General features: G+C 34.0%; 1 protein-coding gene across 1 annotated transcript in view; it reads left to right on the top strand.

The window, feature by feature from the left end:
- The window catches only part of LOC123306806, a 634,033-nt gene extending 619,605 nt beyond the window's left edge, over positions 1-14,428 (top strand). Inside the window, exon 10 of the mRNA XM_044888961.1 lies at positions 14,193-14,428. Coding sequence (XP_044744896.1) covers positions 14,193-14,428 — 236 coding nt within the window. The remainder of the gene's footprint in view (positions 1-14,192) is intronic.
- Positions 14,429-14,816: the final 388 nt, after the last annotated feature.

Below are 14,816 nucleotides of genomic sequence, written 5' to 3'. Positions count from 1 at the left end.
TCAAGATGGATTCACACTTCTACCTTCTACCTTGATAGCTTCCACAAACATGTTGAACACGTTTTTATCTTGATAACAATTAACATTCAGCATACTTAATAAATAAGTGTCACAAATTCATAAGTCATTTTGGAAATGCAAAAACAGATATAGGCTATTTTCTAGAGACAAATGTCGTTGGATCCTAAGTTGATGCAGGGAGTTGTTGCAGAGATTTTTTGAATATCTAAAATATTGATTCATCAAAGTGACGAAAAAATTTTTTCATTAGTTGTGTTGATGTCATCTGGTCGTGGAAATGTGAGTTCCGTTCTTTTTGAATAAACTTTTCGCTACACTATCAGTTTATCCAATAGGAAATTTCTCCAAGTCTCAGATCCCCTTTTTATGGAAAAAATCATAATCCGATTTTGTCGCAGAAACCAAGGTTTTCAAAAAAGTCCAACAGTCCAACTACAAACGAATGTAGACATATATTATGTCGAAAGGAATCGTCTATTTTTGCATTTTTAGTAATCCTTTTGCATTTTCAGCATTCTTTATGAAGTTAACCTAGTATTTATCTGTCAGATAATGAGTGATTTAACACTCATGAAAATTTTATGACAACCTTCATTAACACACTAGTGCTGTAATGAGAACCACAGAAATAACAATCCTATCGAAGAATTTCAGAATTGCAAATCGAAAATTATCCAGGTTACGATTATTGGAATTATTTATTATTATTTCCTCATCCCTTTGAATATTACCATGGGTGGTACAGCTTGCTCTAGGGCCTAGTGCATTGACGTAAGCAACTATTGTTGCTTTCTCTGCGTGCACATTACTGATCATAATGAACTCTTCGTTCACCTTTTAGAGCTACAGCTGCTTGTGAATGATGCAAAGTCAACCTACAGCCTTTCTCATCAAGATTATAAATCTTTTCTGGCGAATTTTTCAGTCCCAGTTCATTGAGATGTTGGTTTAATTTTTCAAAATGATCCCCTACAATGGCTGGGTTGAGTTTTTGAACTCTAGCTGGATTCATCGATTGTGCTCTTCTTTTGGAAATATTCGGATGCCTCCTTTAGAAACTTTTCTACCATGTAAATCCAGCCATTTTTTTTGGAAATGTTGAATTTGTGTGGTATGTCATTATTTACACAAAATTCGTATACACACCTTCTGCACAGATTTTACAATTCGTACTTCGAGGTCTTCTTCTTGTTAGAGAAAGAGCAGGGCATTCCTGCCCAACTTCCGGTTTTCAGGTGATTTCTTAATGTAGTCCTAGGAATACCGCAGAGTTGCTCGACGTATCTTTGACTTTTACCTCGTCGAAGGCGTTTTAAAGCCTCGTCCATCATTTCTTCCGTCCAGTTTCCTATCGTAATCCTCTACAAGGCTTGCCAATTATCTGCTCGAACAATTGAAAATAATCATTTCATGAATTATTTAGGCTGAAATATGGCCCAGCATAAGATATTGTGAGCCAAATTTCCGCCCATGTACATTTACAGATTGAGGTTAGTTTCTCGTCGCAAATTTAAAATTCAACAGAAATTGTACCATGCCTAGGATGCCTAATAACTATATAATCAATAGAGACTATGTACTCACCTGTAGCCTTATTTGGAGCTGTAATATTCGATATTGATTTTTCACTAATATAAAAAGGAAATTCGGAGCAAAAATAAAACATTAAGTAGGCGCGAAACAGCAAAGTGCGTTGTGCAATATATACAGTTTCAGGACAATATATACTGCATTCAAATTTATTTTAGCAGTCGGTTGGCCATGAAATAATTTTCTCAAGTTTTTGTAACTAGAACGAAGTAAGGTTGGCACTCATGAAATGTCGTTAATGTCATAACGCCGTTGCCACAACTCAAAGATTATAGAGTAGAAAGATGGGAAACGAGGCGACTAAAGCGATTTGAGCGACATCTGTGTGTCACGCGTGTTTTTAAAACGCTAGGACTGGTTAAAATATCAATTTGAGTGCCATTTGCAGAAATATATGACATTTTTTAAGATTCCAGACGTCAATTTTGATCAAAGAGGTTTTGAATGTTTTGATTCTCATTCCGCTTTTTGTTTATCTGGCTCGTTCTAGTTGCTGATTTTTGGAGTTTTTTGTCTTATTTCTTGGTGAAAACATCGAAATATTGTTCGAAAATTATTGAATGGTGAAGAACGGTGGATCAAATAATAAAATGTATTTTACGTGATTAAGTTTTTCACTGAACTAAGGAAAATGGAAGTGTAAGTATTAAAAGTCGTAACACGTGAATCGGTCATTCATTGATTCTTATTTTCAGTGCTCCGAAGTGGATAAAATTCTCAGGGCTTGAAGACAATTACTTCAGCAAACACTACTAACTACACCATGTGCAATGAACATTTCACTGCAGGTCAATTGAGAACCACGATACAAATTACTCTTCATTGTATCGTGATTGAGAACTGTTCATTGACGTAAATTGTTGTATGCAGAAAGCATCCCTTGCATGAACGGCCTATCAAGTGAAAATGATGATCTTTATAGGTCCATTCAATGATTCTCAATTGCTACTCTTTCAATATATTCAGAAATGCAGAGGTTTTATTGATTTCCATTTGGCAACCAAGTGACTGTCAAATTCTTGTTGTTTAGAAAGTCAAAGTTTTATGAAACCTGCTGTTAGTGTTATGTTCATTCATTAATCAATTTGTATATTGTGTCATGAAGAGAACATATCATAAGGAAATCATAAAACAAGCACCAAGAAACTATACTGACATACAGGTCTTGCAGATGTCTGCAAGTTTTTTTTTAAGTGTGGTTCTGAAAATTCTTTAAATAATACCGACATATTTATGTAAGTATCTGGAATATGTATGCTATGATGGTTTATTGAATATTGGTCCATATTAATTTCTGATATATGTATATTTTACAAATTCAACTAAGTTCATTAATTCAGAACAACCTATTGTACAGAAATAACATCTTCGACATATAGCGAATCACCATATACTTTAGTGTCCTAGGAAAAGCTTCATTTATTGCCCACTATTTCAATTTCTGTAAATTTTGTATGAATTGCAAATAAACATATAGCACATCCAACAGCGTTTTTCGTTGATATCAATTTAGATGAAAACTAACATCCTGATCACAAAGCAAAACCATACTTTTGTTTTATCGCTCAGGATGTTTGTTTTCTGATAGAAACAAAGTCAATATTGGAATGCAATACGAGAAATAGAATTCGAATTTCGCGCCCCTCAATCAAAAAACAGAAAACTGTTATCAAAAAAGTTTTCCTGTATTAACAGTGCGTTTTTAGCGCCATCTCATTGTCACGCGTGTTTTCACTGGCCAAAATGTAGTCGGTTTTTAGTACTAGCGATATGAGGGCGTTTCCTATCTTTCTACTCTATAATCTTTGGCCACAACTAATATCAATTTTTATCACGAAAATGCCGAAAGTGATTGAAAAAAGAGACAGGGTTTCAGGAAGTGCTATTTAGAATTCAGGTCCGCTCATTCATATAGTCATACCCTGGTATTCTAAAATCCACAATACGTCAGACGGTAGCGAACATATTCAATGTAAGAGAATTTATATAATGATTCATCTGAATCTAAACGACATATATTTCAGCTGGATATTTCCACAATCAGAAAGATTGTGAATGAAGAGGATGACAAAGAATTTCCTTCTATTGGGAGACCCAAAACAGTGGTGGCATTTGAGAATTTTATGTTTGAGTGAATTAATGCGAAAAGTTTACTTTCGATTTTCGATAAATGTCATCGGAGAATAAGTTCCCTAAAATGGATTTTTCTATTTTTCATTCGACTTGTCCTATACAATGTAAATGTCTTAAGGTACTAATAAATACCTATAATTATTATTATTACATCAATGTATTAAGATGAATAGCCACAAATACGCGCAAGTTGCCCTGTTACTTGTTTATTCATGTGAAATTTTCGTTCAAAAGTGAAGTTCATCTTAACTTGAAACTTCCTTCAATTCCTTTTACTTCCATTGATGCAAGATGATTTTTGTTGAAGAATTTAACATTCTTGTAATTATCTGTTAATTCCTTCGGGAGATACCCATTCCCAACCACTGCATCATATGCATTTCATCTTCGAGTTATTATTTTTGAAATCTACAAATGATGTAAGCCAAAGAAGATAACGCACATTAACTCCCCTCAAGCTAGTGCATATTATGATATACTGATCTCTTGTATTTTCCATGCAAATAACTGGATTTGGTATGCCTTCAATCAGTTTGTATAAACTTCAATTGTGTTCGTCACATATTTTCCGAAGAGATTCGACATTGTGATAAAATACGTAATAACAGAAACTTTTACGTAGAACGGGCAACATAGCGTTGATTTAAAACCCAAAAATGTTTTGACAAGCTTCATAACCCCACATTTTCGTACTATACAGAGTGAAATGTGTCAAATTTCCATGGCCAACCGACTGCTAAAATAAAAGTGAATGAAGTATATCTATTATTTCATCTTTCAGTTCACAGATATGTCATCTCACAGAAATATAAGTCGGGTGGGCCTTTATACTTGCCCGTATCATATTACCCGTATGTACCTTAGAAATATTTTGATTTTGGACTTACGTCCTTAGAAGTAGAGGCAAAAATCTTTAGTTCGAGAAAGACATTCTTGCTAAGATCTAGAATTGCCATTGCGGTACGTTTTTTGTTTGCCTCAGAAGTTTCAATATACCCTTCGGCAACATTATTTTAATGGTGGTATTCTGCTTTCATCTGTAAGCCAATCTGTAACTTTTCATAAGCTTACAGGAAAATTGCAATTCTGGACGGTTTTTAGTGGTCTGTAGCTTACAGGAATCCGTAACTATTTACGATAAGTAGTTCAAAAGTGATATTGTCAATGAGATAGTGACTGAAACATTTCCAGAATTGCATTATTTACGAATCTGTCAATCTGATATTAGTGTTCTGTGATCTGAAACTTACAGATCGATCGTACGCTACAGATTCGTAACTTACGAATGAAAAGCAGAATACAACCATAAATTTGATATATTTTCGGATAATTTCCACGTGGTTCAACCCTTATTCAACTCTCTTCTCGTCTTCGTCTTGCAAGTTAGGATAATGATATGAAAATATACCTAATCCTTCGTCTTTTACATTTTCTACAAGTAGGTTTATGATTTCGGCCCGCCGACACGCCCCTGCTAGACCAATAATCAAAATAACCTGAAATAATTATTGCATCATAATTCTTTTCCCTCAAGAATGTTCAATTAATGCATTGAAATCTCTCGTCAGGAGCCTCCAATAAAATCTTGCTATTTACTCCTTGGTAAATACCTTGGATTTTCTAGGCTTGCACCCTTCCGATTTTCGTTTTAAGAATGCAATTCAATTGAAATATTCCCTAATATCAGCATTCTTTTTTATCGATATTATTGTTGTCAACATTGAATAATAATACCAAAGTGATGAGGGCTTTTGTGTTTCGCTCAATTCCTTGAAATAAACCAACAAAATCTTTTCGCTTGTTATATGTTTGATATTCTTCTCGCTACACCAGTACACCACTTTTCATATCGATCAAAAGCTTCTTCATATTTCTTTTTTGATGTAGATGGCACAAGATCCTTTACGACATTATACGCTTCGTTCATTCAGCTTCCTTCAATATAAAATGTTTTTTCTATGGCGATTTCATTGTATCCATGTTTTTGAAAATCGTTATTATATCCGAAAGAATCAGGAATATGGATAAGGAAGTCCGTGAAGTTAGCGAAAAGTTGAAAGCACTAATTCTGAAACTGTGTTAAATATTTAGTGCTTAATTAGTGCCTATTAGTGCCGTATGAATCTTTGACAGCACCATTGTAGTTTTTGAGAAATTGATAATTCAAGTTCTTGGTGCTGACTTCACGCTCAGCACCAACATTTTCAAATTACCATGAAATTATTATACTAATATTTAGTGATTAATTAGTGCCTATTAGTGCTTTTGGAACCAATGGAAAAAAATGAACGGTTTTCAAAATATCACAGATTATTTCCTTTGGTGCTGACTTCACGCCCAGCACCAACATATTGAAATTTCGTGAAAATTTTTGTTGCAATAATTAGTGCTTAGTTAGTGCATATTAGTGCTTTTAAAACGGATGCGATATCATTTTTGGTTTTACAGTAATTGCCTGATGCTTTACGAACTAGCGTGAAGTTAGCGAAAAGTTGGAAGCACTAATTCTGAAATTATGTCAAATATTTAGTGCTTCATTAGTGCAAATTAGTGCCGTATAAATCTTTGACAGCACCCTTGTAGTTTTTGAGTTACACGAAAAAATCTGTTTTGATAGGGGGTAGCCATCTATGGAGAGGTATGCGAGTCATTCTCTGCAATAGATTCGTCGTCAGTGCGTCATTTTATTATCACCTAAAGCGGCTCACACATATACGACTTGGGGCGCCAATCTTGATATCGAAGAATAATTGTACTATTGATTTAAGGGGACACAAAACTATTTTCTGAATTATTCAAATAATGTTTATATGAAGTAAAGGTTCTTTTTCTCAGACACTGCCTAAACTCTTTTTTCTTTTGTAATAATAATAATACTTTTTGGGTCATCGAGATGAAAAAAGAATATAGAGTGTATTATATGCTCAGAAAGAATATCAGAAGAACTGTATTATTTTTCAATATGGAAGTACGAAAATTCTAACAGAAAAATGTATAGTGCTATGAAAATAGACATATTATCCCCTATAATGGGGATAGCTCATTTTGAAACTTAATAATCAGATCTAATCTAATCTAAACGTTTTATCTATGGCTTCATGTTAAATATTTAATTGAGAGTACAAATTAATTGATTATTTCAGAATATTTCTCGAGAGGATAAAAACAAGCAGTTGCAGATAAAATTTTGTAACTCGTAGGATACTATATCGTTAGAGCACTCATTAAATGATATCTGTATTCAACTCGTTACGTAAATGAATATTATATATCAATGATCAATTTCAATAGTAATACAAAACGCAACAAGGGATATTTTGTTCATTTGGAGGAGATCAAATCGCTAGTTGTATGAAATAATTACCAAAAAAACTTCACTCTACAATATTTCGTCCCTCTACCATAATTTTTTACTGTGAAAATGAAAATTATTCTGGACGTTTGAAGGGGAACATAGCCACCGTTCATAATAATATAAGATAATTATTTATTCATGCTTATTACAATATTCCAAATTTTATTGCACAAATCATGAATAAAAATCAGATCATGAAATCATTTAGAAATATCAATTATCACGTACCTACATAGTAAATTTTGGTTGACTGATATGAACTGCTGCACAGTCCAAGATGCATGGTTCCATTAACATAATGATATTAATGTGATTTCCAAATGGTTGGGATTCTGTTGAAATTTCTGGTATATGAAATTTTGAACATTCCTTTGATTTCCCACATCTAAAATAAAAACGGTCTTGTCTTATTTTTGAATCTGTTATCGTATTCATCATTATCATATCATTATCACCATTGTTTTAACTATTATAATTTGTAAACGCAAATATCATACACTCATGTATAAAGGTTGAGGGAAAAGTAAGAATTTCATATTTTTTATATGCACTCAAACAGTCATCGAGAAAACCCAAACCAGCCACAATCTTCACAGCTTTCCTCTGAAAACCAAAAACTACCTACCTAAGTAGTTTCGTTGTATTAATACGCAGTACCTTAAGTGAGACTCTATAATATATCATCTATAATAAGCAGTCTTCAAAATCCTATGAGATATATTTCCCATAAGGTTACGAACGAAAGGCGAATCAGCCTATAAAGATGAATCTACCTACAAGGTACTTACTAGTTCTTATCATTACTACAAACTTCGTCAGTTGTCTTTCGCTTCTCTACCCCTATGTGAATTTTTTTCTCTAGTACTTCTTAATCCAGATTTCTATAAAGGTGAGGGATTTTCAGATTGCCTTGCTAATTTTATTCAACGATTTAAGAATCTCCCGAAATAAAGAGGATTTCATATCACGGGACTTTCCCGCCATCCGTATAAGGCGTATAGAGGGAAAGACTACCAGAATGTGGGGTGTTGCCGAAGAATTTGAACGATAAGTCGAAGTTACGACTATTACAATGGTTTTCACTTTCATCGAAAAGATGGCATCACTTAACGAACGTCTCGTTTCAATTTCACCAGGATACGAATTGTAGACAATGGCGAGACTTTTCGTGGAATTTTTTCGTGTGGAAATTCATAGAAGAGATAATTCTACCTCGGAAAGTCAATAATATGAATGAATATAGTCCATTCAAGAATGATTGACATTTTGGGTGGCTATGTAAAATCGAATTTAAGTTGCTAATAGCCCATAAGTTGAGATTTTGTGTTGCGGAATTCATGTTAAAAGCCACAGAATACAATACATGACGTGACTATAAAAAAAAAGGATTTTTGGACGATTATTGAATAGAGGAATTCATGTTGGTATTGTGAATAAACATTGATCATAGACCTATTATATGTGAATCTATGCACTTACCGACGGTTATTTGAATTTTGTACAGCTGTTTATGCTCTTAATTTAATCGTATAAATTGAAAACATAATTGTGTAAATTTTGAATGCTGATTAATATGCTGCAAATATGAATATTTCTTATTTTCATATACTTTTCTAGGTTATATTAATATATTCCAGTTCTGTGATTGAAAGTACCTTCGTTGACCAGATATTAAGCTGCGCCTGGACTTTCAAGACCTACTTAGATGTGAATCATTCTTGAACGGACTATATTTGTTCTTCAATGAAAAATTTTTAAATTTTTTTTCCGTTTGACGATTAAAAAAATTCCTCACTTTTCGAGGTGACGAATTGATTGATTTGAATCATAATGAAAACCCCATATAAATTAGTAGTTTCTGTCGTAAGATATTCATTTTCTCTTCTTGAACTGACTACTAAAACGGTGTAGACCTCTCTTAACCTGGCAGTATTTCTATAGTAGCAACAGTAGTCGCACGCTGAAAACCCAAAGATTATAGAGTAGAAAGATAGGAAACGCCCTCATATCGCTAGTACTAAAAACCGACTACATTTTGGCCAGTGAAAACACGCGTGACAATGAGATGGCGCTAAAAACGCACTGTCAATACAGAAAAACTTTTTAATAACAGTTTTCTGTTTTTTAATTGAGGGGCGCGAAATTCGAATGCTATTCCTTGCATTAAATTTCAATATCGACTTTGTTTCTATCAGAAAACAAACATCCTGAGCGACAAAACAAAAGTATGGTTTTGTTTTGTGATCAGGATGTTAGTTTTCATCTAAACATTGTTTGGAATCAATGATATCAACGAAAAACGCTGTTGGATGTGCTATATGTTTAATTGCAATTCATAAAAAATTTACAAAAATTGAAATTGTGGGCAATAAATGAAGCTTTGACTAGGACACTAAAGTATATGGTGATCTGCTATACGTTGAAGGTGTTATTTCTGTACAATAGGTTGTTCTGAATTAATGAACTTAGTTGAATTTGTGAAATATACATATATCAGAAATTAATATGAACCAATATTCAATATACCATCATAGCATACATATTCCAGTTACTTACATAATATGTAGGTATTATTTATAAAATTTTCAGAACCACACTTAAAAAAAACCTTACAGACATATACAAGACCTGTATGTCAGTATAGTTTCTTGGTGCTTTTTTTATGATTTCCTTATGATATGGTCTCTTCATGACACAATATACAAATTGATTAATGAATGAACAAAAAACACTCACAGTAGGTTGCATAAAACTTTGACTTTCTAAACAACAATTTGACAGTCACTCCGGTTCCCAAATGGAAATCAATAAAACCTCTGCATTTCTGAATATATTGAAAGATTAGCAATTGGGAATCATTGAATGGACCTATAAAGATCATCATTTCCCCTTAATATAGGCCGTTCATGCAAGGGACGCTTTCTGCATACAACAATTTACGTCGATGAACAGTTCTCAATTGACCTGCAGTAAAATGTTCACTGCACATGGTGTAGTTAGTAGTGTTCGCTGAAGTAATTGTCTTCAAGCCCTGAGAATTTTATCCACTTCGAAGCACTGAAAATTAGAATCAATGAATGACCGATTCACATATTACGACTTTTAATACTTACGCTTCCATTTTTCTTAGTTGAGTGAAAAACTTAATCTCGTAAGATACATTTTATTATTTGATCCACCGTTCTTCACCATTCAATTGGTATTTCCATGATTCAATAATCTTCGAACAATATTTTGTTGTTTTCACCGAGAAATAAGACAAAAAATTCAATAATCAGCAACTAGAACGAGCTAGATGAACAAAAAGCGGTACGAAAATCAAACAAAACATTCAAAACCCCTTTGATCAAACTGGACGTCTGAAATCTTACAAAATTTCATATATTTCTGACAATGGCACTCAAATTGATATTTTAACCAGTCCTAGCTTCTTAAAAACACGCTTGACACACAGATGGCTCTCAAATCGCTTTAGTCACCTCGTTTCCCATCTTTTTACTCTATAATCTTTGCTGAAAACCCTCACTTCCATAGAACTTTGGCTTTATTTCAGAAACCATGAAGTTTTCCTATATGAAGATGATGCATGACTAGATGTGTATTTTGATTTTCTCTACAAATATCAGGTGAAAAGTAGGGGGTCCCATTTGAAAAAATGAAGTTTTTGCCGTTTTTGTATTGTGTGACAATTTTTTTGTGCAAAACCGTTAATATATCCGAAAGTATCAGGAATATGGATAGGAAGGTACTATACAAAAATACTCAGATAGGGATAGAGGAGCGAAAAAAATTATAATAAATAGGGTATCCCATTTGAAATTATGAAGTTTGGAGTACCTTTTCGTATAAGCGGCAACGTCGCAACCTTGAAAATATTTTGGTCAATCCTTGATCCTTTCTATGTAAACGTCTAATGGCCCATCCACCGTGGGACACCCTGTATGTGGAAACAAGAAACGAACATTCTTTGATGCCATCTCGGGTTTCAATAGAGTATCATTCGTGGTGTTTTTTTCATGAAAAGTCACAGATGTGGCTTTTGAAAATATCGCAGAATATATCTTAATTGCGGAGGAATCCTCCAGCTTGATGGAAACAGCTTGAATTTCCTGTCAGAAGCCAGTAATACAGAGGTAATTCACCCACAAGTTCTTGAATTAGGCACTAGCGGTGTCGTTAATTATAAGGCCAGTAAGTTCAGTAAGAATGTAATGAAGAGCGTAATTAACTGAGGAGCGGCGCTGTAGGTAGAGGTTAAACTTTCAAATTGAAAATCCCCGGTGGGTTGAGATTTGGAGTAGGATCTGGAGGCAGAAAATTTACGCGAAGGCACAGGTGGTCACTTCGGACGGTCGGAGTGGAGGGGACCCGAATGTGTTTGATGTAATGACAAAGTTGGACCGGGAAAACTGGAGGTATTTCTATTATTTCTCTGCTTAGTAATGTAGCTGTGAGCTATGTGCTCTTACGTCTGTAATAATTTAAACTGGAATGAATGTAAGGGTACTGTTAATTTAAATGTTATATAGCGACCAGGGTAGATTTCAGATTGGCAAAATCACTAGAGTTTTTTTCATCTGAAACGTCCAGACGTGACACGAATTGAAAAGAGCCCGTATAGTGAAGAACCTAGCGAAAATAGAAACAAGACTTATAGACCTATAGTTATTTGGATCTAGCTTGTACCCCTTTTTGAAAATGGGTGGGATAAGGGCCTCTCTCCAGAATTTCTGACCAACGAAAAGGTGACTTTAGAATTCAGGAAAGATCTTATGTACTTAAAGAACTTTTTACGATCCCTTGATGAAGCAAGGTTGGACTCATATCTCTATTTGGTCTCTCTCATTAGATCAGTCACCCGATTTGAGTACCTACGATGAGTATCGTAATCAGTTCGACTGCGTAACTAACGTTGCCACATACAGGCTTTTTAAAACGAAACAGACGAGATAACGAGGGCGGAATAAATTTCGAAAAAATGCTCGGACACGTAGATTTTTGTTTCGAGGGGGACAACATTTAAGGTCAAATTCACAACTACATCGCTTCAACCCTTAATGTTAGAACAACAACCCCTAAATTTTCAATGAAGAAGATGGGGTAAATTTCACCTCATTTAGAAGGTCTTCTCATCCTGAGTTCAGCATATTGGTTTTTTCCTCATTTGATTCATTGATTCTTGAAATATTGACATTTGAATTTGAAACAACTATGGTATTGTCGTCGAGCAAGCTGTCTGAATCAAGCGAATTTATTCATTTATTTTGTAGATTTGATGAAACTCCATAACTGCCATACACCAGACATCAAAATAATGTTCATTTCTCTCATTAACAATGAAAAATAAAGAAATAATTTCAATTCTTTTTGCCAAAGAATAAACCATTTTCACCTTAGTTGTTGAAGAAAGTAAGAACCAATAATAATTATTTCGTTGTCTAATGTTGACAATTAACGGTTACCATTGTAACCACACAATGAATTAGTCAAATAATTGATGATTTCACATTGCATGATTAGCGGAATGACTGGTACTGTACGGAATTCAAAATAGAATATCTCGAAAACGAATGAATTAAATGAGAAAAAAATTAATACGCTGAATTCAGCCAAAAAGGCCTTTCAAATGAGGAATCACTCACCCTATCTTTCCTATTCAAAATTTAGGGGTTGGTATTCTAACACTAAAGGTTGAAGCGATATAGTTGTGAATTTTTGTTCAAAAGTGGTCCCCCTCGAAACAAAAATCGACGTGTCCGAGCATTTTTTCTAAATAAATTTATTCCGCCCGTTATCTCGTCTGTTTCGTTTTAAAAAGCCCACCCTGTAGATTTTTTAGTTTTTATCATATGGATCATGCTCCGATCAATCCAAGGACTGGAGGAAATGACAACTTTGGGGCGATTAGTAGTACAAGATTCAATTTCATGTAGTAGTGTTTTGGTGAAGGCAGACCACATAGATTCAACACCGTCAGTCAACTGGAAAATATCACTCCAGACAATCTCCTGAAGTTTGGTGTTAAGAGCATCATAATTAATGATTTTAACTCGTTTGGTCGCTTTACTCGATTTAGGAATGCTGAGTTGCACCTTCGATTCCAAAGTAACGTGGTCTGACCGTCCGAAAGGTGGAAGAAATTCCGTAGATGCGATATAGTATGAGGGTCATTTACTATGAAGAGAAGCAGGGATGGGCTTTGGTTTTGACTGAAACTTGTCCACTAGCTAAAAAGGTTGTTTTTTCTAATGAATGAATAGTAAGACCCTTGGGGTTGGTTTAAAGAGCACAGGCCCAGTTCAAGAAGTTTCATGAGTACCGCCATCTATAGACCGAAACAGCTTTCATGACGGAGAATTCTACGATCTCAAATAGTTCGAACTATTTTTTCCACTAATTCACATTTAGCTCTTACTGTATGTTGAATTTTTTAATTTGAAGATCGGAAAAAATATATTTCTTGTTTCTTGAACAGAACTATTTATCCCTGTGATAGATCAATTGTTGAAATTTCAATGCATAATCTTTGTTTTGTTGATCGACGTGAATAAGCTAATATGAATTTTTGAATTTTCATCATGTCCGTCGATTTATTCATTAACCAGTTCAACAAATAAATAATAGATATAACTACAATAGCGTGAACAACATTGTTTCTGCCCAAAAAGGTGCAAACTCACAACTTTTTCAACCATTGTAAATCTTCGATAAGAATGTATTATAGTTTTATAAGATAATAAATCTGTATAGCAATATGTTGTAGAGTTTGTATTTCAGTGACCTCCGTTAACATGAACAACCTCTATTTTGTGAACAACCCTGGTTTTATTCTGTTCACGTTATCGCGATTGTACTGTATTCAAAAAAATTTCAATTCAGATATCAGAATAACAAAACATAAAATCATAATGAAGTTATAAGAATAATCAGCACAGCAGAAACTTCATCTTCAAACTAATCTCAAAAACATAAATACAACCGAAGAAATATACAAACTAAACAAAACAACATAAGACAGATAAATTTAGAAGAGAAGGATGTATGAGTTCTGAAATTTATTTAGTTTGACAAATTAATCCATACTTCTTTCCAGAATCGCCAACAGATGATCATTCATCAGCATCGCTCCTTTGTGTCCAATGCAAAGATTCTTTCCAAAATGCGTGGGACTTAATGGTGCATGCACAAGCCGCACATATGTTGAATATCTACGAACTAGGGATACCCGGTATAACATCAGCGACTGCCAATTGTATCTCACCACCTTTACTGTCGCCAAGGGATAACAATCAGAAGGTGAGTGAAAACTTTACAGGTTACCATATATGAAAACATTAGATATACAAGGTTTTTGCAAGTCTGAAGCAATTCCTTAGCTGATTGTACTTTTATCTCGTTATAGTAATTCTCAATAGGTACCTACTCGTCCGTATTTTAGCCTCCACAAAAATTCAAGCGAGTTTGGTTTCTTTCATTGGTTTCGAAAAGTGGTTTCTACCACAATTTTCCCCAAATTTCCTGAAAATTTCGTGATTGTTATGAATTATGCATCTTAAATACGAAAAAATTCTTTTTTTCGAATAATACAACACAACAAATAAGTAAGTATTTCGTTATTTGTTTGCATAGAAAACGAGAACAGATCCCGATGATTTCTTATAATGATGAAAAATTTTTACCAAAGCGTTTTCTGAAAAAGAAAGAAAAAGTAGCCTGT

The sequence above is a fragment of the Coccinella septempunctata genome, chromosome 1, assembly GCF_907165205.1.
Source record: "Coccinella septempunctata chromosome 1, icCocSept1.1, whole genome shotgun sequence".
Taxonomy (NCBI): Eukaryota; Metazoa; Arthropoda; class Insecta; order Coleoptera; family Coccinellidae; genus Coccinella; species Coccinella septempunctata.
The sequence above is the reverse complement of the archived record's forward strand: the minus strand, read 5'-3'. Positions and strand labels throughout refer to the sequence as shown.